The sequence below is a fragment of the Athene noctua genome, chromosome 17 (assembly GCF_965140245.1).
Source record: "Athene noctua chromosome 17, bAthNoc1.hap1.1, whole genome shotgun sequence".
NCBI lineage: Eukaryota > Metazoa > Chordata > Aves > Strigiformes > Strigidae > Athene > Athene noctua.
This window is the reverse complement of record NC_134053.1, coordinates 14,706,869-14,731,681: the sequence shown is the minus strand read 5'-3', so window position 1 is coordinate 14,731,681 and position 24,813 is coordinate 14,706,869. Positions and strand designations below refer to the sequence as shown.

Here is a 24,813-nt window from a genome sequence, read left to right as displayed (position 1 = left end):
TTTAAAATACCTTGCAGATGTATTAGAAAGGGACACAAGCTACAGGATCCATGTAGGATCAAACTCAGTCCAAGCCCAGGTCTACGTTGCAGAGATGCAAGCCTTTAAGTGGGTGCCAAATATAAGCAGGTTTTGACAGGACACTCTGGTGTGGGATCAGGTCTCCCCTTGTAACCTGCAGCAACACCTTATGGCTGCAGTGACTGAGTTACATACTACTGTAAGATCTGTTTCCTAGAAAAAATATCTCTGCTTTCCAGGGCCATTGCAGATCTCACTGTCCCATGATACACTGGCATACACTGATTACTCTTTAAGATTTGAAGTGCTTGGGCTAATAAGGGTCACAGTAGAAATACTAGATATTAGCTGTGAAAACATGTGCAAATACAAGCACTTGCAGCCAGCTCTTCTCATTACAATCTCTCTGCTGGCTGCGGCTCTTCCTGACGTTGGATTGTAACTCAAGATGTGCTGGAGGAGCACACCCTGGCGCGGAGTGTGCTGGAGGGAGGGCTGGAGATTCAGAGCTGAGACTGAAGTAACCCAACTTTGCATAATTCAGCAGCCCTCCCACTTGCATAATTTATCCATCCTTATTGCTACAATCTTCCAGCATTGATATCAAATGAGATGTGCCTTTGGCTTGCTCAGAGGAACTATTAGCTCTATCTCACAGTGCTCGTATTAGTGAGGCAGAGCTTGGCATGTGTAAAACCTGAGCAGATGATACTCCTTAAAAGGAAACATTTAATGTATTTTAGAGAGGTAAGTCTTCCCCTGGGAAATGTGAACACAACTTTTTCCTAAGTCACTTCTGTGTCTGTTTTTTAACTCCTCTTCTACAGGTTTGGCTGTTCTGTAAACAGAGATGACTTCTCAGTTGCACTGAGATTTAGTTCCTCCATTGTAGCATCCCAAACGCTGCCAATATTTGGATCATATACCTTGTATACCTTGTCTCTCTATATTATCACTAAGATTGAAGCACAGGCATCCATTAATACAAGACGCTGCTTGTCGTTGTGGCCTCTTTCCAGTATCTTGTTGATGAATACTAACCTTGTGCCTGGTCCTCACTGTTTTCCAGCCACCACCATCTGGGCGGCAGTCCCCAACTAAGAACGCAGTGAATGGAAGTCCTTCCAAATGCCCACGGTTTGTCAAAATCAAAAACTGGGAGACAGGCTCCGTACTTCATGACACTCTGCACCTCAAGACAGCAATGGTGAGTAGAGTTGATCGCGCTGACCAAAAGTTGTCTGAGCATAGTTGAGTGGATCACAGTGTTTCCAAGATGGCTTTACCTGGAAATGCAGAACTGGACGAATTCAGGTCAGTCTTCTTGTCTCACCTCTGGTGCAATAAGCTGGGTGAGAGGGAAGCCCATCTAGGGTAAATCAGGAAAACATATGACTTTATGCCAGTCTGGGGCAAGAATCTAGTGAGCCCCAACTGTCCGTATCAGGTGGGACAGGAGATGACCGCACATGCTTGAGCTGTCTTACACAACGTTACTGATAGGTGTGAAAACAAATGTCCGTTTGTCAAAGATGCTACCTAACTCTGCATAGCTAATTGTTGACTTCCCTCAGCCCAGTTCATGTAACAAAAGTGCTGCAGTAACCCAAGACACACTTGTCTCCTTCTGTCTCATCAGACCACGGCATGCACCGAGCAGATCTGCATGGGCTCAGTAATGACCCCTAGCCAGCATGTCCGCAAGTCAGAAGATACCAGGACAAAAGAGGAGGTGCTCCTCTTGGCTAAGGACTTCATTGACCAGTACTACTCCTCCATAAAGAGGTAAGCACTGGCTGGAGAAGGTCACAGGCCCTGACTGCTGCTTATGCTGAGATGTCACATATGAGATGATCTTTCACGGTTGCGAGTCAAAGCAGGGTGAGACTGTGGTGCTCTACATTCAGCTGCTTCTTCAGGGGATTTTCATTCCTAGAATTTGCCTCTGTGCAAACTACTGACCTCTCCCATTTGCACTCGAGCATCTGTTACCTGAAAGCACACACACGTGTGTGTGTATATGTGCACATATGTGCTTAAGAACGAAAGAACTTATGCCCAGGTGGAGAGCAGCAGGATTCCCTGCCCTCTACTCAATCTGGTGACTGCCATCTCCTCTGTTCCCCACATGTGCAGATCTGGCTCCAAGGCCCACATGGAAAGGCTGGAGGAAGTGACCAAGGAGATTGAAACCACTGATACCTACCAGCTGCGGGACACGGAGCTGATCTATGGAGCCAAGCATGCCTGGAGAAATGCAGCCCGCTGCGTGGGCAGGATTCAGTGGTCCAAGCTGCAGGTGAGCACCAGCACAGCTGGAGACAGCTGGCAGGTTGCCTGCCAAAGGATGCACTGGAGTTTTGGAGAGGCAAAACTTGCTCTTCAGATACCTGGGGAAGCACAGCACAGGTATGTTGGGGGTGATCAGCACACAGCAGCTACGCTCTCCTTGACACCTTTGGGGATGCACAGGATGGGAAGTCAGCAGGAGCTGGAAAAGCCTCTGTGGGGTAGGTGTAGCCTAGGTGTCTGTGTCTGCAACGGGGCCAAGTGGAAGCTGGCACTTCAGAGAAGGTTTTTCAAAATCAGATACTGCTCCAATATCTTATGTACTGCTTCCAAAACTATTGCTCTGCCTGGAGAGAGACAGCAGAACACACTCATCCATGCTACAGAGATGCTATGGCAGGAGAAGATTTGGCTCAGTGCCCTTTTGACTATCTGGGAGTGTAAGATAGGATCTGAATTAGTGATCTCTTGTGGAATCCCTTGGTACGGAGGTGACGTCTCCCTCTGCTCCCATAGCTGAAGTGCTGCTGAGCAATTTCTGTGGCTGCTTCACCCAGGGTGTAGGCACTGCCTGGGGCTGGGAGGCTGGGCCTCCTTCGCTCCCAGCTAAGCCTTCAGCTCTTCACTTCCACTGTTTCTTTTGGCATATCTGAGCCATAGGAAGAGCAGTTTCCACAAGAAGTTGTCTTCAAGCCTCCTGTTGACCCTCTTTTCTTGTTTCCTCATCCTTTTGTAGGTGCCCCATCCCTGAAAACATTCAAGGCTAGGTTGGACAGGGCTCTGGGCAACCTGATCTAGTTGAAGATGTCCCTGTTGACTGCAGAGGGTTGGACTAGATGACCTTTAAAGGTCGCTTCCAACCCAAACCGTTCTATGATTCTATGATTCCCTGTCCTTTCAGTGGATCTCAGGCCTGACTGCTACTTGTCCTATGGCAGCCTTGAGTCTTGATCTACAAGAGACAAAGTGCAGAAACCAAAACTCTTGGTGGATAAGCCAGGAACAGCAGCAGCTTGAGAGCACTGGACTGAGGAGGTTTTTGCCTGAGCAGCAGATGACTCGCCTCCCCAAAGCAGAAGGGGCAGCTGGATTAGACATCCATGTGTGTAAGGGCAGGGAACACATAATTATGGAGCTTTGGATACCTAACAAGTCATGGTGGTTTCTAGGGCTTTTCCTGTGCCGTGTTTCTTCTGCTTGACTCTGCCCTAGGAGTCAAAGCATCCTGTAGCATCACCATAATTACTTCCACTGTTTCAGGTGTTTGATGCCCGGGACTGCACCACAGCCCATGGGATGTTCAATTATATCTGCAACCACATCAAATACGCCACCAACAAAGGGAACCTCAGGTGAGCCACCAGGAAGTCACCAGGATTTACATCCAAAGGCCTCAGGATGTGTCAACCCAGCTCTGGGCCCTGCTGACATTGTCTCCTTTAGCAGCCACTGTACAACAGGGTGGTTGTAGCCAGTGCCTGTCCTGGGGAGCGTTAGAGGGACCTGATATAAGGGGAAGGTGTTCTGCTGGTCCAAGTATATCTTTTCTTGCTCTCTGTAGGACCTCAAAGGGCAGATTTTCCAGTTATTTCTCCTTTCCTATATTCTGAATCAGATGCAGAGCACAGACTGCTCTCCAGATCTGTCTGAAACCCCATGTTAGCAGCCAGCTTCTGTGCGAATCGCTGGAAACACCCCAAATTCCAGAGCTGGAGTGCACCTGGCCATGACTTCTTCCTGTGAAGGAAATATAATAAATGTTGGGGGCTTGTCCAAGGTACAAGCTGAGATGGTGCACAGGTGGTGGCAGTCAGGGGCAGCACCTTTTCCCCACAGCACTTTGCTGTTCTTCTGATGACCCCTGTCCTGTGCCCTTGCAACATCCTTGGCATTCACCAGCACTGCCTCTTCCTTCCAGATCTGCTATCACCATCTTCCCGCAGCGGACGGACAGCAAGCACGACTTCCGCATCTGGAACGCCCAGCTCATCCGCTACGCGGGCTACAAGCAGCCCGACGGCACTATCCTGGGAGACCCTGCAAACGTGGAACTGACGGAGGTACCGGCTGAAGCCATCATTCCTGGGCACCATGGGTGTGGGGCTGGTCGGGGCATGCAGAAATTCAGACCATCCCAGGAGTGAGAAGGGTGCTGGGTCAAGCAGGGTTTATCACATCCACTGCAGTGCCACAAAGCAAAACTGGATTTGTTTCACCCTCAGATATTTTCCCAGGAATAAAAACTGTTTCTACACATGCAGGAGTTGGCCATAGCTGCACTGAAAGGCTCTTATCTCATTTTCCTTTTGCTGAGGAGGGGTCAGTTAGGGGTGCTGAGGGAACTGTAGCAGGACAACATGTGTGCCCACTGCTGACCTGGGCCAGCGGGAATCAGAAATGAGATTTGCCCTGTGCTGCTGCCTGTTGGCACTGCCCACACAGCACAGTGCTCTGCTCAGCTCTTCCCAAACTGCTCTGCTTTTCTCCTTCACCATTACAGACACAATTAGGGTAAGCAGCTTTTTCAGAGCCATGATCCTACCTGGGGATTTAGTTCTAGGCTCATTTTCATCCCAAATCCCTCTTAGTTGGCCATGGGTTGGCTGTGACAGGCAACCCCATGTCATAGCTTCCTTGGATGGTGGTTATTACTCAGCTGTAAGGGCTGAGCAGAGATGCTGTTAGGAGACCCTGCTCAGTGCCATGCGACTCCCTGCCCATAATGCTTGAAGATCAGGTGATCTGGGGGGACTTCTAACCCCACCTCTGTTTTGCCTGTAGATCTGCATTCAGCAAGGGTGGAAGGCACCACATGGGCGCTTCGATATCCTGCCTCTGCTTCTTCAAGCCAATGGCAATGATCCAGAGCTCTTTGAAATCCCCCCAGAGCTTGTGCTGGAAGTGCCCATCCGTCATCCCAAGTAAGTCAGAGTAAGCCCCGAAACTGCTGCAAGACTGAGCTCCTCTGGTTTCACTCCAAGCCATCTCCTGTGCTTGGCCCTTCCTTCTTGTGGTTTGGGTGCTTTACCCAGGACTCTCTTCCAGGTCTTCCCTCCACTCTGAGGGAGGAGCTGGCAGACCCTGGAGGTGGAAAGCAAGTTGTGTCTTTGTCTCAGGGCTGGCTTCAATTTCCTTGAAGTCTGCCGGGACTTACACACTCCTGATATATCCCTTTCTCTCTGTAAACAGCCCCTAAGGGTGATATTGCCTCCAGGAACTATTCTGTTCACATGTCCTTCAGCCTGGTGACTGGTAGCAAAGTAACCTCTTCCATTCCGCTGCCCACACTGGGGAATGACTGATTGTCTCACCCTGTTGTATCCTGGCAGGTTTGAATGGTTTAAGGACCTGGGCCTGAAGTGGTATGGTTTGCCAGCGGTTTCCAACATGCTCCTTGAGATTGGTGGTTTGGAGTTTTCTGCCTGCCCCTTCAGTGGCTGGTACATGGGCACAGAGATTGGCGTCCGGGACTATTGTGACAACTCTCGCTACAACATACTGGAGGTAATTCTCCCTCCTCAAGGAGGCCAGACACTCCTGGGGTGCAGTGGGGATGTGTGAAGTTACTGGAGAGAGGCAGGACACTGGGAGAGTGTTGCCTTGAGTGGGAGAGTATAGGACATCCAAGTGACCCTTAGGACAGTTACGTTCTCTTGGAGCTACATGGCCAAGGGTACGATGGGCTGGCAAGTTTTTTGTGTCCTATGGGGCCAGCTGATATCTAACAGAGCAAGTGTGATGCCTGTTGAGCTCCCCATAGACTTCTCAAAGCATCTTATGGATCACCAGGCACCTGGTCATGTGTTTGATTGAGGTCAAGTGCTATGGTGGGGCTGGGTGGGTGTCAAGACACTTGGTGACTCCTCAGGGCCATGCCTGCCCATGGGGACCCTCCAGCTGGCTCCTCTGGGGACTTGCCACACTGGGGACAGGGTGAGTCGAAGAAAAAGCCAAGCCATGGGGAAGTACTGGTGTGGAGAATCTGCACTCACCAAGGATGGCTCCTTTGCCCATTCAAGGGGCATGCTGTGTCCCTCCTCAGTTGCTTGAGACCTCATTTGGATACCAGAGGGGTGAGACCAAGTGTGTGTGTGTGTGGGGGGGGGGGGGGGGGGGGAGGGGAGGACTCCAGGTAGAAGAAATGGGCTGAGCATGAACAGAGTTTGGGAGCATAAGGAGGTCTGGTATGGGGAGGGGTGCAAGGGACTGTTCCTCCCAGCACATGGATCACCACCATCATCTGCTGTCCCATGGACCCACCCATTTCCTCTTCTCCTACAAAGAGCAACTGCTCTTGATGGACCTTTTCATCATTCAGTCATCTTGATGTGCTTGGGGGAGCAAGGGAGGCCAGACTGGTCTTGCTCCTGTCATGGAGAGGAAAAGGCAGGACCACATCTCAGAGGAAAGCAAAATATCAGCCCTTCATTGCAAGTGTGCTGCCCTGCCTTGCACATGCCTTGTGTCAGCCTGGGTCGCTTCTCTGGGTTCCTCTCCCCAAACAGAGACCTTCAGCCCTTGATTCTTGGCCATTAAAAGCATCCACCTTCTACCATGTTTTGTTACAGCAAGTGGCCAAGAAAATGAATCTGGATATGAGGAAAACCTCTTCGCTGTGGAAGGACCAGGCTCTGGTGGAGATCAACATTGCTGTGCTGTACAGCTTCCAGGTACCTGAGCAGCAGGACTCCCTTTTGTTTGGGTCAGGCTTGAGGGACACAGGGACTGGATGGGACAAGTATCAAGACATCTGTCCAAGGACAACAGCAGCAGCTGATACACTCAGCTGAAATTGGGCTGTGATACAGAGAAATGATTACTTGTTTTGAGACTTATTTACTTATTTACTTAATAATTGCTTTCCTAATTTTGGGCTGTTCCAGGAGCCTGCGGTGAAATTTAATAATCTCTGTGCCCTGAATATTGCAGAAACAGTGCTACCAGCACCTGAGCTCTGCTGGTCCAGAGGGAATGCCCCAAGCGGGCAAGATCCAGCCCTTCTGTCTCGTCCATGAGGCATGAATTGGCCGATGTTCTCCCCCTGCCTACACTTAAAGGTCGAGTAGCAAAACTAGACCTTGGCAACCCAACTTCAGAGGGTGGGAGTCCTTCCCCAGAGCTGGATCAGAGCTGCTCCTTGAGTTGAAGAAACAGCCATCCCATAGCATATCTACTCAGAAAGGACAAGGGCAGCTTTACAGTCTCCTTGGGAAGACCAGGGTCAGCAGCTGCCTTGTGTCATCTCCAAGGGTACCGTCCTGTAGGACCATGGGCGTGAAACATATTTGGGTCAAACAGCTCCAAAAGTAAAATCTTGTCTTTCATCTTCTGGGGTGTATTAACCCACAGCTGTTGGCTCTGCTCTCTTCTCCCCCCAACAGAGTGACAAAGTGACCATTGTGGATCACCACTCAGCCACTGAGTCCTTTATCAAGCACATGGAGAATGAGTACCGATGCCGTGGAGGCTGTCCTGCTGACTGGGTGTGGATTGTCCCACCAATGTCTGGCAGCATCACCCCAGTTTTCCATCAGGAAATGCTCAACTACCGTCTCACACCCTCCTTTGAGTACCAGGTACTGTCTGCAGAGCAGGGTGGTACACGGAGCTCAGAAGATGCAGGAAGGAGAGGGAACCATCTAATCCCTTCAGCAAGCTGGCCCTTGAGGCAGTGAAGCCCATGAACAAGTCTAATTGGTGATTCCCCCTAATGTGGTGTAATAACCCCTTGGATATTACACCTTTTTACAGGGGAATGGCTTTTTGCCTCTCCATGGGAACATGAGACGCCTGAGGCTCCAACTTTTACCCTTGGAAGCAGGACTAAGCAGAGCTGCTCCCTTTGGAAATGCCTAATTTTGCACTTTGATGGCTAGGTGAGGAAAAGACCTCGTAGTCACCGTATCCCTCCTCTTCTCCAGCCTGCAGGTTTGAGTCGATGACTCCTGCCAGCTTGGGGATCCAACAGTTTGATGGGGGGGGCTCCTGCCCAGCAGGCCAAGCAGTGTGCTGAAATGCTGGTGCTGGAGTATTTAACACTTCAGATCATGGGAAAAAGGCCCTTAAGCAAACACACCCTCATTAGCCAACCATCCCAGCTCCTGTGGTTTTCACACAATGTGACCTTTAGTCAAGAGCCCTTAAGGAACAATCACAAAACGGGAGCAGTCTGTTCATTTCCATAACCAATCCACCAGGAACCCCGAGGGTTCCTGGCCCCGATTACAGACAGCCGCCTGCGAGGGCACTGAATTAGCTTCTGTGTGCTTGTTCCTTGCTTCAGCTGCCTCCCCTCCCCAAAGGAGCTCTTCAGAAAAAAAATAACCTGTGGGCTGGGGAGGGGGAAGGATGTGTTTCCATTGCCTCTCTCCTTTGGGTGTTGCCTGTCTTCTTTTTGCTTGTGGCCTATTAATGCTAATCTCAGAGGTGAGAAAGCATTTGGCCAGATGCTGTTACAAGCCAGCAAGGTTTTATTATATTGCAATTTTTCTGTGCATACCCTGTTGCCTAACTGCCCCAAGAAGCCCATGGGGCTCCCAGGATCCTATACAGGAGATCGAGAGCTGTGAAGAGGCCAGCTAGTCCTTCCCTTCATGACTAGAAGAATTCAGTGCTCAGCACTGCAGATGGAGCATTCCTCAAAGCTCTGAGCACTGCCCATCAACTGTTGCTCTTCTCTCTCCTAGCCGGACCCCTGGAACACCCATGTCTGGAAAGGGGTCAATGGGACACCTACCAAGAAGAGGGCCATTGGCTTTAAGAAGTTAGCAAAGTAAGTACCAGTGGCCTCTGAAGAGACCTGGAGTGTTTGGGGCCGATCCTGGTTTTGGGCAGCTCTGTTTCCTCTGCTGTTTGATAGCACAACCCTATGGATGTGTGCAAACTGATGGGTTGTGAGCCTGGATCTCAGGCCACTGGAGGCTTTAGATGCCAAGAGGGACATCTGGAGAAACATGCAGTCCTTTGAACACTCAAGTAGAGCACCAAAGGGTGTGTAACCAGGTGATTACCAAATGTTGCATATTGCCTCTTCTCCCAAGCTGGTTCATCCTCTAGTAAGGTGATCTTCAGTGCTTGGGAATGGCTTTCTCACTTCTTGGGGGTACATTGACTGTACATCACCTTTCAGAGCCTCCTGGGGCAGAGAGATCACCCACCACTGTTCAGGGCCATGCTGCCACAAGTGACATGAAACTTGGGTACATATTTCTTTTTTTCTCACCCAGTCTTTACTTATTTGAGGAGCACTTGTCTCCAGGGCCTGTCTAAACACTCAAACACCCACTTTGCAAGGAGAGGAGAGATAGGAAGGTACCATACTGGTAGCAGATGGATCAGGGCCAAGCTGAGATTTGCACTTCATGGTCAGTTGCCCCCTAGTAATGGGCCACACAAGCCCCTTTCCCCTGCCAAAACTCCTAGTCAGCAGGGGTGTAGGAATGAAGTGTAATTTGAACCCTTTGGCTGATCCTGGCCCAAATGCCTCCCCTGTGGGCCACTGGTAGACAGGTTCTTGTAGGAGCTGCTAGCTCTGCAGCAGCCCTGGGCCAAGAATGGGTAGGACCAGGTCTGCCTGGGTATCTGTGGCCAGGCTGCCAGGTGGCTTTGTGCTGTTTACAGCATCTCCCCACGCTTCAGTTTCCCCAAGTCGCTACTATCAGTTTGCTCCCACTCTTCAGCTGTCACCTTCTGTAAGCTATTTTCCATGGTACATCCATAAGCATGATCAGCAGCTGATGAATGTGCTCCTTGGGCTGACACTGGTGCTTGGGTCTGGGCTGCAGCCCGGGGCTGGTGGAGAGTGCAGGAAGATTAATTGAGCCATTGAGTTAGAAGAAACAATGCTTTTATTTGTGTGTGTGTGTGATTGATAAATGATTTTATAAAAAAGTGAGCATGGCAGGTGATTTAAAAAAAATCCCTATTGTTCCTGATGTAAGGGAGAGGAATTATTTTTGTAATTCACCATTAATCCTGCCTAGATCTGAGTTAATCAGCTGAACAAGTGGCGGACTGAGCCCAGCAGTCCTGAGCATTGCACTTGGCACTGGTCGCAGTGTGATTTAATACCTGTTCAGACAGGCTGTGCTGGTTCTGGCCAAATCAGAGTGTTCCAACCTGCAGTCCCTGCCCATCCTGCCCCTTCCCTCCCCTGGGGACAGAGGACACTACTGTCATGGGAAAGCAAAGGGGCAACTTTAATGCACAGAACTACACTGAGGAGTGATTGTATAGCAGCAAACAATTGCTCCTGGGGCTGACTTTGACAAGGAGGGGAGCTGCCTGGAGCAGGCAGGACATACCAGCCTGGTGGGGTTTCTATCTCTTCTTTCCTCCCCTTTATTGTTTTCCCCAAGTGATTTTCCAAACCTAGAGCATTTCTTCCTGCCTTGGCAGGAGGGGCAGGGGGAAGCTGGGCTTCTCTTCTCCTGCCAGTATAAACAGTCCAGTGCAATCTCCATTCCCCCCAACTCGTCTGAAGGGGATGCAGGAGACTTGCTGAACTTGATCACACAGGGCAGGGTCTGATCACCCTGTCAAAGTGAATCAAGCAGCCCTTGTTCTTGCAAGGGCCGCTGAGATGCTTTGTGCTCTCTCAACCCCCTGAAAACTGTTTTTCCTTATTGCAACACACCAGGTTAAATCCAGACCTGCCTTTCTGGTGGTTCTATTCAAAGGCTTGATCATCTGTTTAGAAAAGGTGAAGATATTCTTCACTTAGAAAAAAAAATGTTGATGTGATTACGAATGGTGCTGAAATAACAAACTTGCCACACCCTACCATGCAACCCAAAGCTGGCTCATGACAGCCTCCCTTGTCCCCCAGCGCTGTGCTCCCACAGATGCCAACCCAGCCAGCAGCACTGAAACAGACAAGGAGCCAGTGTTTCTAGCTCTACATCACCTTGGTCAGGATTAGAGAGGCCAGTGGCCTTTCAGGGACCTTCTGCCCTGCTGTCAGAGCTGAGCCAGTGGGGAAAACCAGAGCAAATGCATTCAGTCATGACTGCAGTCACAGGAGGCAGCCAGCTAGACACAGCCCTGCAAACGCTCAAATAAATGTGCAACCTCTCAGCCTCAGGAGGACTGTTCCTCTGAGTAAAGTTCATAGTGTCACCGGAGTGCAAATCAAAGGGACTGCAGACAGCTTCATCTGACCTTCTCAGTGTCTCAGGGCTTTGTGTGTGATATGTGGAGGCCAGGCACTTCTGCTCGAATAGGAAACCACCTGCAGAAAGGCAGCCAGGTAGGATTTAAACACATGAAGAGATGGAGAAGCCACTGTTCTTCCTGTAGCTTGGGCTCTGGTTGGTCTCCAGCTTTTCCTTTGAGGTTATCTCGTCACTGCTTTCAGCGACTGCTGCCCCTCCTTCTGATTCTCTGTCCCTGCAGAAAGAGCACCTCCACACTCGATTTAGCATTTTCGTCCCTACACCCATTCAGGTACTTAAGATCTGTCTTCAAGCCCCCTCATCTAGTCTTCTTCTCTGACAAGTTCTATAACTTCCCTGTTTGGCATATAACAACAACAAAAAAAAGATGCTGCAGTTTTGTAGGCAGGCTGTTCATTTAATAAATAAAACGGTGTGAATAGTCTGGGCTAGAGGCACTGACAAGGAAACAAGCTCTCTTACCAGGATTTATTCTTGCTTCCTAGAGCTGTGAAGTTCTCAGCCAAGCTGATGGGACAGGCCATGGCCAAGAGGGTCAAAGCAACCATCCTGTATGCCACTGAAACAGGGAAGTCACAGGTCTATGCAAAAACTCTGTGTGAAATCTTCAAGCACGCTTTCGATGCCAAGGTATTGTACCAGCTCCCAGCCCCGGCAAGATTAGGTATGTGTCTGGGTGGACCAAGGAAATACATGGCTGTTGGAAAATACATGGCTCAACACACAAGGAGCTTCCCAGCTGCTGAGGGTTTTCAGCAGCTCCCACGATATGACTTGGAGGGTCTAGATTGAAGCCTGCACAGGATTTTTTCCAACTAATACTCCTGCGGGCATTGTAGTGCATATACATTGACTGGCCCCATGGTTTGTCCATGACCCTTGAGGCTCTTGTTCTCTCCCTGTGTGGAGGTTTTTCCACTGGCACTGGCATGGAGTCAGCAAGGATATGCTGCTCCCATCCCCGGGTGGGCTGGGGTCCATCCCAGGAGAATGGCTGGTGGTTGATCTCCCCACCAAAGGCCTCTCGCTCACATCTCTGTTGCTTCCAGGTGATGTCCATGGACGAGTATGACATTGTGCACCTAGAGCATGAAACCATGGTCCTGGTGGTCACAAGCACCTTTGGCAATGGAGACCCACCTGAGAACGGAGAGGTAGGACAGAGGGCAGGGGTGGGTGACTACAGCAGGGACATGGGCAGGGGAGAGGTGGCAGGGAATGGGGACTGGTGTCTTCTTTTTGCTCAGCCTGAGCTGGAATGGTCCAAAACAGGTCTGGGTGCTGTGTGATACCTGGTGCTGTGCCTGCCTGCCTCCAGCCTGCTCTGAAATAGGGATATCTACTTATTTCCTGCTGTGAGACAAATAACTAATCTGTTGTTAAATTCATCCCGTACAACTGATGTCAGTGTGACACAAAAGGTGCCAGCCCCTTGGCCAGGGAGCTACAACCTCGTCAATCCCTGTACAACAGCGTTGCAGGCTGTTGGGAACAGCAAGCAGAGAGCAGAGTTGCAGCCCAGGCTTTGGTCGCTGCTCTGCTTCCTGCAGAGAGTGGCAAAACTGATGGCCTTTTTTGATTTCTTCTCTGTAGAAATTTGGCTGCGCATTAATGGAGATGAAGAATCCCAACTCCAACCTGGAGGAGAGGAAGTAAGAGCACCCCAAAACCCTCCCTTCCCACTCACAACCCCAGCAAGCAGACAGCCCGGCAGCCGGGACAGCCTGCTTCTCTGCTTTCCTCCCCTCAGAAGGCAGTGTGAAATCCCCACGCAGGTTTCAAGTCTGCAAAGGTCCGAGGGATGAGACCTGCCTGGAGAACCAGGGGATGGATCACGCAGAGATCCCAGGGAGGACAAAAGCACTGAGTCGGGCATGCCTGTGGACTCCAGCCTGTAATTCCCTGGGCTGGCATTTTAAACTTTCTCTTTTCAGCTGTAAGAGGCAGGCATCTAGGAAAAAAAACCCTCCCACAACCCAAAACCAACAAATAAAAGCATGAATTCCTCCAAAATCACTGAATCTTAGAGCTGGGGTTGATCAGGAGACACCAAAATAGTGAGACTTGGAGGTATAGAAGGGAGTTTCTACCTATGTATATGGGGGGGGGGGGTTGAGAACCAAATTTAACTTCTTGCATCATGTAAAAATATTTCTCAGGAAAGTAAGAATCGTTATAAATTCCAGCTGTGATGTTTGTAACAGTGAGTCTGGAACTGGTACTTTGGAGACAGTCTGGGGTTTTAGAAAATCCCCCATCAGTGGAACATGAGCCTTGAGCATCTTGTTGCATGTCCCAGAGGCTGGGAAGTGAGGGCAGCCAGCAAAGTGTTAATCATTTGGGACCTCCTTATTTTAGCTATTAAGTACAATGTATTTAATTTAACTGAGATACTGCTCTGCTCTGGAGGCTCTCCTGAGTTAACACAGTGATGCTCGCAACTGGCAAAAGACTGCTCCTTAATTAAGAAAAAATTACCACTGGCCAGTGGTACAGTGCAATTTAACCACCCTAACTTTCTGCTTGAGCAGCACAGAGCAGTGCTGGTGTGGCTGCAGAGTGGTGACAAACACCACCGGGCAGGGCAGGGATGGATTTTTACCTCTCTGCTGCTGGTGACGCAGCAGCCCTGAAGTGGTCTTCTCGCTGTGGATCATCTGATGGATCCCTACAGGGTTTGTGAGCTGAAAAACCATCAGTTTTCTAATGGCCCCGTGCCTTAATGGGGACAGCTGACAAAATGGGATGTGCAGGCTGCCCTGGAGGTGACTGGGTGAAGAAGGGACATTTTGCATGTGGTTCTCACCCCAAGAATCTTCACTTTTTGGGGCTGGGTTGGTGCAACATTGAGTTGGATGCAGAAGTGTCACCCGTGGCAAGCCAGGCAGATTTGAGGACAAAAGCACCTGAGCTCAGTGCTGGCTGTCCCAGTCACCTCTAAATGTAATTTAAGGGACTGGCAGGAGTTTCTAAGAGCCAGAACACCCTGTGGCTTAGTTACCTGACAGCAAAAGTGGTCAGAGTGCTAGAAACAGTAACCTGTGTGGACAGATCAAAACAGAGAGAGTTGTTTTATCTGGAGAAGAGGACACAAAAAAGTAGTGTGGTAGCAGACTTTGCATATGGAAAAGGTGAGTGCAGAGGTGGAGGGAATAGATTACTCCCCATAGCCTTCCTGGGACAGGGCAACAGGTCATGGCTCTGGATGGGAGGAAGAGATGCTGTTGTTAAGCATGAAAAAAAGCTTTTGTAATGAGAAAAGAGGTCCTGGAGGAGACTGTCTAGGGAAGGGGAACAGAGTCAGCAGCATCTGTAGGAAAAGGCTCGAGGGAGCAGCTCCTGCACATGCACCCCCCGGCTCCCAGCTCCATGTCTGCCCAGGGCCACAGTGTCTCGAGGAGCCTGCCAGGGTGCTGCGGCTGTGGCTTTCTGACCACAGCCCAGAGGTTTTGCTGTGATTGTATATTTGGTTCCTTGTGTCCTACAGCAAGGGTTCTCCAAGGGTTTTCTGAGGCATTCATAATCCTGCCATATTTAAGCACCCACTGTTCAAATGCAGCCCATCTTTCAACAGTCATCCCCTGCCACAAGGATGTACTCGTTTCAGCAAGAGCTGCTGGTGTCCTGACCTTGGGCCCATCAACCAAGTGGGGAACTTGGGCTTCATGCCCATCCAGACCGGTGGGCTGTGCTGCTCTGCCTTCTCCACATAACCCAGGGTGAGGACATGGCCCAGGAACAGCAGAGAAGGAAGTGGGTCCGTCCAGATGGAGTGAAGCAGAAGAGCAGGAGGGTTTCTGGACAGAAAGGAGGAGGCTGTGGAGCAGAGGTGGAGCACAGGGCTCTGCGACCCTGGCATTTATTTTGCTCAGGGGTTGTCTCCTCTGCATGGTGTGCTGGGTGCAGGAGGTCTGCTGTGACTCATCCACACTACTGCTTCATTGCTCTGGCAGTATATTTAGAAACCCTTGTGTAGAGCAATTTTTGAAGATGGTTCAATTCAGAAATACTTCTGCTGTTGTCAGATTTTTTTCTCCACTCCCCTTCCCCCTCCTCATCCCCTCTTCTCTCATTCCTTTCTTTTTTTTTTTTTTTTACTTCCTATGAAAGTAAAATCCTTCAGAATATAACTGATCTTGTGTGCAGCCAGGGAAGGACAGGTAAAGCTAAAAGTCCTGCCAGCTCTGCATGGCTGGGGGCAATGTGGTGGCCAACATCTGGGTCAACCCCCTGGGAGGTGACTGGAGGACCTCATGAAACAGTCCGGGTCCAGCTTGGAGGGAGAGACCATTAGGGCTGCTATGGCTTAACCCCGGGTGGGAGCACATTTCTCTGCTCTAGCCACTGATCATGGTGCCTGCTCATGGAATATTGAGCCCTGAGCTCTGGTTTGGTCTCCTCCACAATCTGGTCCCCTCTGAGCATGCTGTTCAGTGGGAACCACTTGCACACTTGTCACCGTTGTTAATACTTGATGTTGATGCCATTCACAGGAGCTACAAGGTTCGTTTCAACAGTGTCTCCTCTTACTCGGATGCACGGAAATCCTCAAGTGACGGCCCTGACTCCAGGGACAACTTTGAAAGCACAGGGCCCTTGGCTAATGTCAGGTAAAAAGGTTGGGGTGGGAGGCAGCAGTTTCTTGCTGCAGAAGGGACAGAGTGGGACCTGGTACTGCACAGAGCCCCTTTCTCCTACCACAGCTCTTTCTTTCCTAAAACATGATGCATTTTTGCAGCATGCAGATCCCTTCATGCTCCCTCAAGCTGGTGTTGGCCATGGTGGTGCAGGAGGGGGAGATTTCAATGTCCCTCCCAGCTCGGTAGCCACAGCTGTGCCACCTCTCTGCAGGTTCTCCGTGTTTGGGCTGGGGTCACGTGCTTACCCCCATTTCTGCGCCTTTGCCCGGGCAGTGGACACCCTGCTGGAGGAGCTGGGTGGAGAGAGGATCCTCCGCATGGGAGAAGGGGATGAGCTCTGCGGCCAAGAGGAGTCCTTTAGGACCTGGGCCAAGAAGGTCTTCAAGGTAACCCGATTCCTTTGTGCCCCAGGGAGGAGCAGGGGGGAGGAGGACACAGGACAGAGCAAAGTGGATGGTTAGAGCTGGATCAAAACCCAGCTTCTCCTTATATAGACTGGGACACCATCACCCTGGCCCACAATAAAGAGTTTCTCCATATTTTCATGGAGCTGATGCTCTGGTTTGAGCTGACTGCCAAAGGGTGAGCACTGTACTGAATTGCTGCGTTACCGCAGATGCCTGGGGAACGAGGGCACCATGAGACATGCCCATGGCAACTAGTACAGCCCTACATTTTTGAGGGTTCCTTCTCCATGTGCTGGCTAAGGTTGATGGGACAAGGTGGGTTGTGGGGCTCAGTCAGAAATCCCAGGGACAGCAGGGAGATGCCTGAGAGCCTGGTGCGTGCTGCAGGCAGCGTGCGATGTGTTCTGCGTGGGGGACGACGTCAACATCGAGAAAGCAAACAACTCCCTCATCAGCAATGACCGGAGCTGGAAGAGGAGCAAGTTTCGCCTGACCTATGTGGCCGAGGCCCCGGAGCTCACACAAGGTACAAAGATGGAGTCACCCTGGATGGCTCTGGGCATGGAGCAGGTGGAGGGGAAGACATAGGGGGCTCAAGTGGGGGCAAAGGGGCCAAACTTATTTATTCTGTGTTAAAATGTCAGCATTTCAGTCTTGCCTTTCCCCTCCATCACATGCCCAAGGAGCAGTTTGTGACACTCTCAGGCCCTTCTAGCTGGTCCCTGTCTGTATCTGTAACAGAGATGTTGGGATATGATCTGATCTCCCTCCTCCTGACCCCATTTTTTGAAGCAAAGAGCTGGAAACCTGGGAGCTTTCCAAGCTCACTTTGTCCAAATGCCGCTCCACCGAGTGTTGCGGTGCAAAGGCAGGTCCAGCCCACCGACACCTGGCCCCTCAGCACGGCTCCTGCAGCTGATGATCTGCCACACTGGCTTAGCTCTTCCCAAATTTGCTACCAGCCAGGTGGTACTGGCAGCGAGACGTGCATGCCTGCACATGAGGGCACGTCCCCACGCCTCATTCGGGTGGTTTCAGAGTCACTAACAAAAGGGACACGTGTTTGGTTCCCCCCTGGAGTTTCTGAACCCTCAGGCTCACTGAAGTTTTGCAGGAGGTGGGAGCGGGAGGGTGGTCGAGCCCATGGTCCACTTGCTATGGCTGGCATCAGCCAGCTCCGATCCGAAGGGCTGAACCCGCAGCGATGGCTGACAGCCCTGCAAAAGCCAGAAGCCACCTGCCCGGGCCATGCTCTGCTGTGTTGCTTCACTGACTCTTCTCCTCTGCAGGATTGTACAGCATCCACAAAAAACGTGTCTATGCAGCTCGGCTTATCACACGCCAGAACCTGCAGAGCCCAAAGTCCAGGTAGGAGGTGCAGCTGTCCTGGGAGCTGTGGGAATGCACCCGAGCATCCATTCACGCAGTGCTGCAAATATCCCTTGACCCCTGAATGTCCCATGGATACCATCTTTGTGCAAATTATGACCACGGCTGGAAGCTACATAAACCCAGAGAAGGGTGTTCCCTGCCTTCTTACATGGTGAAATCTCTGCTGCTACATAAATTAGCCTGCTGTCTGTAAGGATGAGAAGATGGGTGGCCACACTTGTGGAGTGGTGGGGTGCATGCAAAGAAAGGATAAAATTGCTGAAGCAAGATGTTAAACTGTTTTCTTTCCTTTTTTTTTTTTTAAAAAAAAAAAAAGTCCCTCAGGATGAGTCTGGTGGGAGGAGGCAGGCTCTGCAGTGTCCTTTCTAGCTCCCTGCTTTGACTTTAGTGACTACTCAGTGAGGCACCAGGGCTTGGACATGCCACCACTGCCCAGCACACCCAGAAGCTCTTGAGGCCGGAGCTCAGCGGCTGCCTGAAGGACTCCCCAAAACCACTTATTTTTCTCCTTTCCCTGTAGCCGCTTGACAATTTTCCTGCGCCTCCACACCAATGGACACCAGGAACTGCAGTACCTGCCCGGGGACCACCTGGGCGTGTTTCCTGGGAACCATGAAGACTTGGTCAATGCCCTGATTGACAGGCTTGAAGATGCCCCTCCGGCCAACCAACTGGTGAAGGTGGAGCTCCTGGAGGAGAGGAACACAGCTCTAGGTAACCAGGGCCACCTCACCATAGAGGTGTCCTCTCTCCTCCTCGCTCATCAAGTAGCAGTTCTTGTAGCTCATCAGGGAGGTAGGTGGCCCCTTAGAGAAATTATTTCCCATCTCACTGCTGTGTTTACCTGGACTGGGAGCACCTTCTTCAACCTTGCTCTGCCCAGAGCACCTGCTCATCTGCACTTGGGCTGTAAAGCAAGAGTTTGAAGGGTGAGCAGGGCCCTGGGGAAGATATTTCCTTATTCTTCAGAAAATTAAAGGTGTTTATATTCTCATGGGAAAATCAATGTCTAGGACTGGAAAGAAGAGTTAAGGGATCTTAATGACCATTCCAACGCTAAATTGCAGGGATAAGTCTGATATCCTACTGCTATGCACAGTGTAACAAGGAATGAAAACAGTATTAACACAGAGTGACCAAGGCTGATGGTGGTGGAGTATCAGACTCATATTTGTGCTCATTGTACAGCATCCCACTTGCAGCATGAGGATATCTCACTGACTCTTCTTTCCAGCTCTTCATCATTTACTGTGTCAAAGCTGGTAAGGGGAATAAAAGCAAGGATTTGTCCACCTTGGCTCTTATGCTCACCTGATGCCATGGTTGTGCTGAATTCCCTCCTGGCAGGTGTCATCAGTAACTGGACAGATGAGAACCGTGTCCCACCATGCACCATCTTCCAGGCTTTTAAGTACTATTTGGACATCACCACTCCTCCCACACCCCTGTTGCTGCAGCAGTTTGCTTTGTTGGCCACCAGTGACAAGGAGAAGAAACGTCTGCAGGTTCTTAGCAAGGTAAAGCCTCAGACCCCAAACCCCATTTCTTCAAGGCCCTGGGGACAACCACAATCCCCAGGCATTTTCACCCCACACTGTGGTTAGGCTGAGTCTCTACCCTTAACAGCAGAGCTCCTCCTGCTTGCCTTCACTGCCACCCACCCCAGCTTTGCATAGGCCTGGTGGGACATCAGTTGAGGCATCTGGCTTGGAAGAGGTCGACGCTGCAGCTCTCTCCTCCCTCCCTCCCTCGTTGCAGGGCTTGCAGGAGTATGAGGAATGGAAGTGGTCCAAGAATCCTACCATAGTGGAGGTGCTGGAGGAGTTCCCCTCTGTGCAGATGCCCTCCACACTGCTGCTCACACAGCTCCCCCTCCTCCAACCACGCTACTACTCCATCAGTTCCTCCCCAGAGATGTACCCAGGCGAGGTCCACCTCACTGTGGCAGTGGTGTCCTACCGCACAAGAGGTACCATGCTCATGCAGGGGTCAGTGGAGACAGGCTTGGTGTGGGGAGCATTAGCACATGGGCAACACCACAAGGTCTTTGGCAGAGAGATGTTGTTTTAAAGCCTTTCTACCTGCTTCAGTGACTAGATTCCTTCCACCCATGACACTGCTGTCCCATGTTATGGAGGATGGCCATCCATCAAAGGGGAGTGTGTTGCAGTGATGCCAGATCTGGGTCAAGTGCCAACAGACTAGCCATGGTGGCTCCAAGCTCCATGTAGGACCATTTTTGCCCACACCACAGTCCGCATTGCCACAACTAGTCAAATTTCTATATCTGTGCAAGCACTGATATGTCCAAGCAGCCCTGGTATAGATGGACACAGCCCCAGCACCCCTGCAACAAGTAGGACACAGGAGAAGACACTGGCCATTCATCTGGGGCTGCCATGGAGGGCTTGTGTCTGGAAGCACCACAGCATGATGCTGCTTCTGCCAAAAAGGACCAAAGAGAAGTTGGGTGCTTCCTAAGTATTGTGGACATCCACCTATCCCAGGGCTGGGTCCTGCGTGAACTTGGGTAGCTCCACAGAGGGCTACCTCTATGGATGCAGAGATACTAAATGTTTCAGTGTGGTGTTCATGTGGGATGTATCAGGCAGGGTTTCAGAAAGGAAAATAATTGGAGTAGTTGGCAGTGTGCCACGTACAGACCTCCTTCCCTCCTGCCCTAGATGGAGAAGGACCAATCCACCACGGAGTCTGCTCCTCTTGGCTCAATCGGATACAGACCGATGAAATAGTGCCCTGTTTTGTAAGAGGGTAAGTGGTCCATGCAAGGCAAGGGGTGAAAAAGATGGAGTGAGCCCTCTTGCAGGATGAGCTCTTTGCCCTCAGTTCTTCTTTGCAAAGTAGTAAGGGTGCGGGGAAAACAGGGCTGGATTTGTGAGCAAATGGGTCCCTCTCAGATGCAGTTCTTCTGCACTAAAATGTCACTTTATGGGATTTCACCTCGTTTCCTCCCCCTCCCTCTCTGGGTGGTGTCTTGGCTTGCTGTGGGCAGAGGCAAGGGAGAGAACATCCTGCTTGGGTGTAACTGGCATGTTCGATGCGTGCAGTGCGCCCGGGTTCCACCTGCCCCAGGATCCCCAGGTGCCCTGCATCCTCATCGGCCCCGGCACCGGCATCGCCCCTTTCCGGAGCTTCTGGCAGCAGCGGCTTTTTGAAATCCAGCACAAAGGTGGGTTGACGCTTTTTCCTCCTGTTTCTCATCTCAAGCAGTGCTTGGGAACCCTGGGCTGGTGGTGTGGGGAGTGAGGGGCAGTCTCCTGCCCGGGCTGCCCTGGAAGGCAAAGGGCTCCTCAAAGCAGCAGCTGTCCCAGGTGCAGGCTTGGAGGTCAGCCCAAACTCCCAAAACAAACTCCATTAAAATCTTCACATAAAATTTCACAGAACGATAGTGCTGGCATCGTTTTTATGTAAAATACACATTTTTCACTGCTCATTTACACTATTTAGAAAAAAAGTTTCATTTTTTCCCAAAACCTGGCGCAAGTGCCCTGTGACCCCAGGCCATGCACTGGCTCAGGCAGTGCATTAACTCCTCTTTGCTGGTTTTCCCTCCCTCCCTCCCAGTTTGGCCAGGGAAGGCTCCTGGCAGTCCTGTGCATGGTGCTGGGGCTGCTGGCAGATCTGGAGGGAGATGGCTTGCAGAAAGGGGGTATCAGTGGTCCCTGAGCTAAGTGCTTCCCCCATCTCTCCCCCAGGTCTGAAGCCTTGTCCTATGGTCCTGGTATTTGGCTGCCGGCAGGCCAGGATCGACCACATTTACAAAGAGGAGACGCTCTTTGCCAAAACCCAAGGTGTCTTCAGAGAGCTGTACACAGCCTACTCCCGGGAACCGGACAAACCAAAGGTGCGTAGCAGGCACTGCTGTGGCCCTGGTGTGCAGCCCTGGGTGGCCATGGCCAGCCAGCACAGCATGGAGATGCTGGTTCCTTGGCACAGCCACAGCGGTTCATGCCCTGGGGCACTCTGGTTGCATAAGCATGCGGGATCGTGCCCTTCCCAGTGGAGCCCTGTTCCCAGGGCGCATCCCCATCCCTGCACCAGCCTGAATATGTGCCCACATTGCTCATGCTTTCCCCTGGGGGACTGTAGCCTTCCTCACCAGGCAGAGGCAGATAAGGAGGGCAAAGGCACATCTTCCCATGCAGGTGGGCAAGGCGGGATGTCACCCGGTTGGGGTAGCCCAGAACCAGAGCAAACATCTGGTCTGAATTCCCACTGCCACCTGAGCAGGCCTGGCAATGAGGTATATGGTGAAGCTGTGAAAATGCAAGAGCGAAATGATTCTTTGCTGCTTTCCGCATCTCCTTTCTATTGTTGTGGGTGCTGCAAGGCGCAGACACGCTCCTCGAAGGCAGCTGGTGCACACAAAGGTGGCTGGAGCACACAGGTGGATAGGGCTGAGAAGCTGTAGTTAATCTCAGCTCCCACCTCCTCCTCCCTCAGAAATACGTGCAGGACGTGTTACAGGAGCAGCTGGCCCAAACCGTGTTCAAAGCACTGAAGGAGCAGGGAGGCCACATCTATGTCTGCGGGGATGTCACCATGGCCGGGGATGTCCTCAAGACCGTTCAGCGCATCGTGAGGCAGCAGGGCCAGCTGTCGGTGGAGGAGGCAGGCGCTTTCATCAGCAAGCTGCGGGTGAGTGGCGTCTGCACCACCAGACACCGCGCGAGCTCCTGCCATGGGCGCTGCACCTGGTGCCCCCTCCTGCAGAGCGGGCAGCACCAAGGTGACGGGCACTGGCGGGGATTGCGGCTCCCACCCACGCCGCCTGCACCCGGGCAAGGTTGGGAGCGTGATCTTCCCAAGATTTGGGTGCGCAGTGGAAGGCACCTTGTTTTGCAGGATCTCTGCTCCTGGCTGCTTCCCCCTCAGCCCACACTGGGCTCCTGTGATGAGCATGATGCTGTGCTGAGCACTGATACAAGCTCTTTCGGGCACCTTTGGTAGCCTAGACAGGCCTTTTCACCTGGTGAAGTCCCCGCTGTCCCTCCGTCATTGCAGCAAGTTAGCAGGGCAGACTGTGTATCCCCCTCCCAAAATCTCCTCTGTCCCTGGGGCTGGCTGACTGCTGCCCCTGGGCAAACACATGCTGCAGATATTGCAGCTGCAGCAGAAGTGAGCTCAGTTTGGGACACAGGCCCGAGGATGGATGCTCGAATAGTTCTGCTTCTGCCCCAGAGGACAACTCAGCCCAATTCCTGCAAGACTATCCCTCTGAACCATGGCCCCACGCTCCATCCAGGGGCTGAGGGAGCCCAGAGCCATGTTTTTGGCTGGTTTTCAAGGAAAAACTCTTGTACATAGGCTGGCCTCGGGCTACTTGTCCCCTTGATGGGCAGGCTGGCCCTGGGTTGCCAGCAGTTGAGGAGGTCTAATGCACCGAGCAGCTCTGCCACTGCCCCACAGTGTGAGCTTGGAAGGTCATTTCACCTCCCTGCTTGTTCCTGACCCTCTGCCCTGCCTGTTCCACCGGCTCTTGTGGCAGGCCCAGAATATTTGCTGTGTATCTGGTACCTACCCACAACACAAGAGCTTTCTGGTGCCATGGCAATACAAACTGTTTGTAAATACTCTTTTTTTTTCTACTGCCCCTCTCCCATCCCCTGTTTCAGGATGACAGCCGGTACCACGAGGATATTTTTGGAGTCACCCTGCGTACGTACGAAGTGACTAACCGCCTTAGATCTGAGTCTATTGCATTCATTGAGGAGAGCAAAAAGGATACGGATGAGTGAGTTGACATGTTTATTTTAGCCCCTGCAGTCATCTCCCAAGCGCGTGGGCTGCGGGATGGGGAAGGGAGCTTTAACTTTTGCACACACGGTCCTTCTTAAAGCAGAGGCTGAGAAAAGGAATTTGATGTTTGCACTGGAAGCAGAAGCTGCTGCCTGGCAGCATCTCTGAAATAGCTGTCACCTCGCTAGGACAAATCCCCACCGACCTTTCCAGGTTATTGCACCCACTGTACCAGTGTGCTCAGACCTGACAGTCCCGTACAAATGGTAATGCAAAGCACAGGAGTCCTGCCCGCTGCCTGCCTCTGTTCCCTGCCAGCGAGCCAGTGAATGACGGGCTGGAAGGTCTGCAGGACCCGTGGCGAGGGGTGGCTCTCCCCAGCTCCAGTGCCGGCTGCAGGGGGGCCTGGCTGGCTCCAGAGGTGCAGACAGCAGGTACCCATGGTGGGAGAGGTCTCCAGGCTGCTGCATGCCCAGTTAGGAAATATCTAGAGAATTTTCTTTCCACTGTTGTAAAAACAACCAAAAGAAGTAAAAACCCTTGACATTTGCTATGTTTGTTTCTGCTCTACCATGTTCTGCCATTTGCTCATCTCTGTCGAGGTGAGATTTTCCCTGGCTGAGCAGAAGGATTATTTAAGATAAAGGATGGGCAGCTGCATAGATATTTCTCCTTGTCCTGGCCCTCGGTAGCCTGGGCTACAATCCCTTCCCTGCACTCCTGGCTGTGCCACGTAGTGCCTGGCTGACCCAGAGTGGGTTTTCCAACATCCCTGAGGTTTGGTAGGAATTTTTCTCTGATGCAGCACATACTCTGGGGTCTGCACTGTATACAGGGTGCCTCAGTTTCCCACCTCTAGGTAGGGATAAGGGTTAGCTACCTGCTCACCTCAGCCAGCTGCAAAGGGCTCTGTAAATCCCTGTCTACAACATGGTCCCTTGGAAGGTCCTTAGGTAGGGTGCTCAGATGCTCCTCACTGCTTCCTCTAAGGCCGGCCTTTCTCCCCTTTCCCTTGCAGGGTTTTCTGCTCCTAACTGGACCCTTCGCCCCAGGGGGATGCCAAACCAGTCCCAGCACCTGCTGCCCCCTCCAGCCAGAGGGCACTGGGTTTTGTATTTCACAGACACGGTG

The 24,813-nt window shown here is 51.6% G+C and overlaps 1 protein-coding gene across 1 annotated transcript in view; it reads left to right on the top strand.

The window, feature by feature from the left end:
* Positions 1-24,813, top strand: part of NOS1 (nitric oxide synthase 1) — a 39,883-nt gene extending 15,070 nt beyond the window's left edge. Inside the window, exons 3-28 of the mRNA XM_074920737.1 lie at positions 1,091-1,228; positions 1,661-1,806; positions 2,158-2,320; positions 3,571-3,662; positions 4,229-4,370; positions 5,092-5,231; positions 5,640-5,814; positions 6,879-6,980; positions 7,692-7,886; positions 8,997-9,082; positions 11,969-12,113; positions 12,533-12,637; positions 13,077-13,135; positions 15,977-16,093; positions 16,335-16,509; positions 16,918-17,056; positions 17,820-17,898; positions 18,443-18,636; positions 19,270-19,439; positions 19,681-19,891; positions 20,607-20,694; positions 20,991-21,112; positions 21,639-21,787; positions 22,387-22,581; positions 23,559-23,677; positions 24,701-24,813. Coding sequence (XP_074776838.1) covers positions 1,091-1,228; positions 1,661-1,806; positions 2,158-2,320; positions 3,571-3,662; positions 4,229-4,370; positions 5,092-5,231; positions 5,640-5,814; positions 6,879-6,980; positions 7,692-7,886; positions 8,997-9,082; positions 11,969-12,113; positions 12,533-12,637; positions 13,077-13,135; positions 15,977-16,093; positions 16,335-16,509; positions 16,918-17,056; positions 17,820-17,898; positions 18,443-18,636; positions 19,270-19,439; positions 19,681-19,891; positions 20,607-20,694; positions 20,991-21,112; positions 21,639-21,787; positions 22,387-22,581; positions 23,559-23,677; positions 24,701-24,716 — 3,462 coding nt within the window. The 3' untranslated portion in view covers positions 24,717-24,813. The remainder of the gene's footprint in view (positions 1-1,090; positions 1,229-1,660; positions 1,807-2,157; positions 2,321-3,570; positions 3,663-4,228; positions 4,371-5,091; positions 5,232-5,639; positions 5,815-6,878; positions 6,981-7,691; positions 7,887-8,996; positions 9,083-11,968; positions 12,114-12,532; positions 12,638-13,076; positions 13,136-15,976; positions 16,094-16,334; positions 16,510-16,917; positions 17,057-17,819; positions 17,899-18,442; positions 18,637-19,269; positions 19,440-19,680; positions 19,892-20,606; positions 20,695-20,990; positions 21,113-21,638; positions 21,788-22,386; positions 22,582-23,558; positions 23,678-24,700) is intronic.